General features: G+C 50.2%; 1 protein-coding gene across 1 annotated transcript in view; it reads left to right on the top strand.

The window, feature by feature from the left end:
- The first annotated feature begins 148 nt into the window (after positions 1-148).
- NOTO (notochord homeobox) overlaps positions 149-2,457 on the top strand; it is an 8,515-nt gene continuing 6,206 nt past the window's right edge. The window contains exon 1 of the mRNA XM_011945508.1: positions 149-386. Coding sequence (XP_011800898.1) covers positions 149-386 — 238 coding nt within the window. The remainder of the gene's footprint in view (positions 387-2,457) is intronic.

Genomic DNA, 2,457 nt, shown 5'->3' with positions numbered 1-2,457 from the left:
GCCCGCGGGGCTTCAGCGTCACAGGTACTGCGCGCCCCGCGCCCGCATGCGGGGGACTGGGAGGGGGCTGGAGAGCCTAGGCCGCCACCTCCGGCGGAGGTGCAGGAGAGGGCCCTGAGTCTGAGAATCACACACGGCTGGACTGGGAATGGGCTTTGCCACCGCTGACCTTGCAGTTGAAGCGGAGGACCGCGACAGTCTGCCGAGAAAGCCTCCGGCGCGAGGCTTGCCCGGCAAGCTGCTGAGGTGGGAGAGGGTGGGTGTGAGGGCGGCGCAGCGCCTGAATGCGGTGGGCAGTAGGCAAGCGCTGGGGCTGCAGGGGGACCCAGCCCTGCTCCTGGTCTCCGCGTCCCTTGACTCCCTCACTCACCCCAGGGTAGCGCTTGGTGGCAGAGACGCTTCCCAAAGCTGCTGTCGACCCCAACCGATGGCCCTGTTTTTTTTTGTTGGGGGTGGGAGAAGTGGACGCTCCGGGCGGTGCTGTTGAGTGAGGAGCTGTTAGGAGCTGGTCAAGGCTCACGCACCGCTACTGCCTCCACTGCTCACGTCTGTGAACTTGGGCTCCACACTTCTCCGCTCTGAGCCTGCGTGCCTGCAATGCTCTTAAGTGGTGCTTAAGTGGTGCTTAAGGGCTAGGCACTTAAATCTCATGAGAAAGTAACTGTAAGACCGGGCGCGGTGGCTCACGCCTGTAATTTCAGCACTTTGGGAGACCAAGGCGATTGGATCACCTGAAGTCAGGAGTTCAAGACCAGCCTGGCCAACATGGTGAAACCCCGTCTCAACTAAAAACAAGGCCAAGGCGAGCAGATCACCTGAGGTCAGGAGTTTGAGACCAGCCTGGCCAACATGGCAAAACCCCATCTCTACTAAAAAATACCAAAAAATTAGCAGGGCGTGGTGGCGCACGCATGTAATCCCAGCTACTCAGGAGGCTGAGTCAGGAGAATCACTTGAACCCAGGAGGCAGAGGTTGAATTGAGCCGAGATTGCCCCACTGCACTCCAGCCTGGGCGACAGAGTGAGACTCCCTCTCAAACAAACACAAAAAAGTAACTATAGAGGGAACTTTGCCCTCTAGCGTTAAACATCCACCTACACGTGCTTTTGCATTTTTGGTTGCCAGGTTCATGTTTCCCCATGTCCCCACGAAGAAAACAGGAGTAAAGTTAGTCCAAGACTTGTCAACCCATGCTAAGATAGTTGTAACACAATCTTGCCGGGTTCCTACTCTAGGGCACTCGCCCCAGTCCAGCATTTCCTCAACCCATTTCAGCAGTGCATTAACCCCTGGACTCCCAGCCCCATCCAAATTCAACATCACTGGATCTGGCAGCCGTGCCCATCACTCCAAGTCACCTTTCTCTGAGCTCTTCACACACCTGAGGTCTGAATTATAGTTTATTACTTCATGTTACAGTTGTCTCATTTTCAAGTTTTTTTGTGTGTGTGTGTTTTGTTTTGTTTTATTTTGAGAAGGAGTCTCGCTATGTCTCTCAGGCTGGAGTGCAGTGGCGCTATCTCTGCTCACTACAGCCTCCTCCTGGGCTCAAGTGATTCTCCTGCCTTAGCTCCAGAGTGGCTGGAATTACAGGCGCCTACCACCACGACCGGCTAATTTTTGTATTTTTAGTAGAGATGGGGTTTCCCCATGTTGGGCAGGCTGGTTTTGACTCCTGACCGCAAATGATCTGCCCGCCTTAGCTTCCCAAAGTGCTGGGATTACAGGCATGAGCCACTGCACCCGGCCTCAAGTTAGTTTTTGCATGGGTATTACACCCACACGGTCCAAATGTCAAAATTTGTACTAAGATATATGGAGAGGACTTTCCTCTTTTGCCTGTCACCTAGCCACCTACTTCTTGAGATATTTTATGCATATTTATTACCTGAATACAGATATGCACACACGTCTATTCTTTCCTTCATTTCCCCAAACTCACCATACACTATGCTCTGTACCTTACTCTAGTCACTCAACCATGTATCTTGGAGATTTTTCCAATCCATAAAGAGCTTCTTTTACATCTACAGAGTAGCCCATTGAAGGAATATATCATAATTTATTTAATCAGGTCCCATTGATGTTTTCTGTCACTGCTGTTATATACAGCACAGCAATGAATAACCTTGCACATAGGCTATTCTAGTATAGTTGGGTTTGTTGGGCTTGCTGTAGTTTTGCTAGATTGCCCTCCACAGAGCTTGCACCCGCTCTGCACTCCCAGAGTTCAAAACCAACTGTGTGTGAGAGTGCTCCCTTTTCCTTCACTCTCACCTACATGATGTGTTATCCGTCTTAGTTTATCCAACCTGATAGAAGAAAAACAGTATTGCTGTGTTAGTTCAATTTGCATTTCTGTAATAAGTGAGATGGAGAATATTTTCATGTTTAAGGGCTGTTGTATTTCTTTTTCTTTTTCTTTTTTTTTTTTTTTTGAGATGGAGCCTCACTTT

This window comes from Colobus angolensis, unplaced genomic scaffold, assembly GCF_000951035.1.
Source record: "Colobus angolensis palliatus isolate OR3802 unplaced genomic scaffold, Cang.pa_1.0 Scaffold24, whole genome shotgun sequence".
Lineage (NCBI taxonomy): Eukaryota > Metazoa > Chordata > Mammalia > Primates > Cercopithecidae > Colobus > Colobus angolensis.
This window is presented reverse-complemented; position numbering and strand designations above follow the sequence as displayed.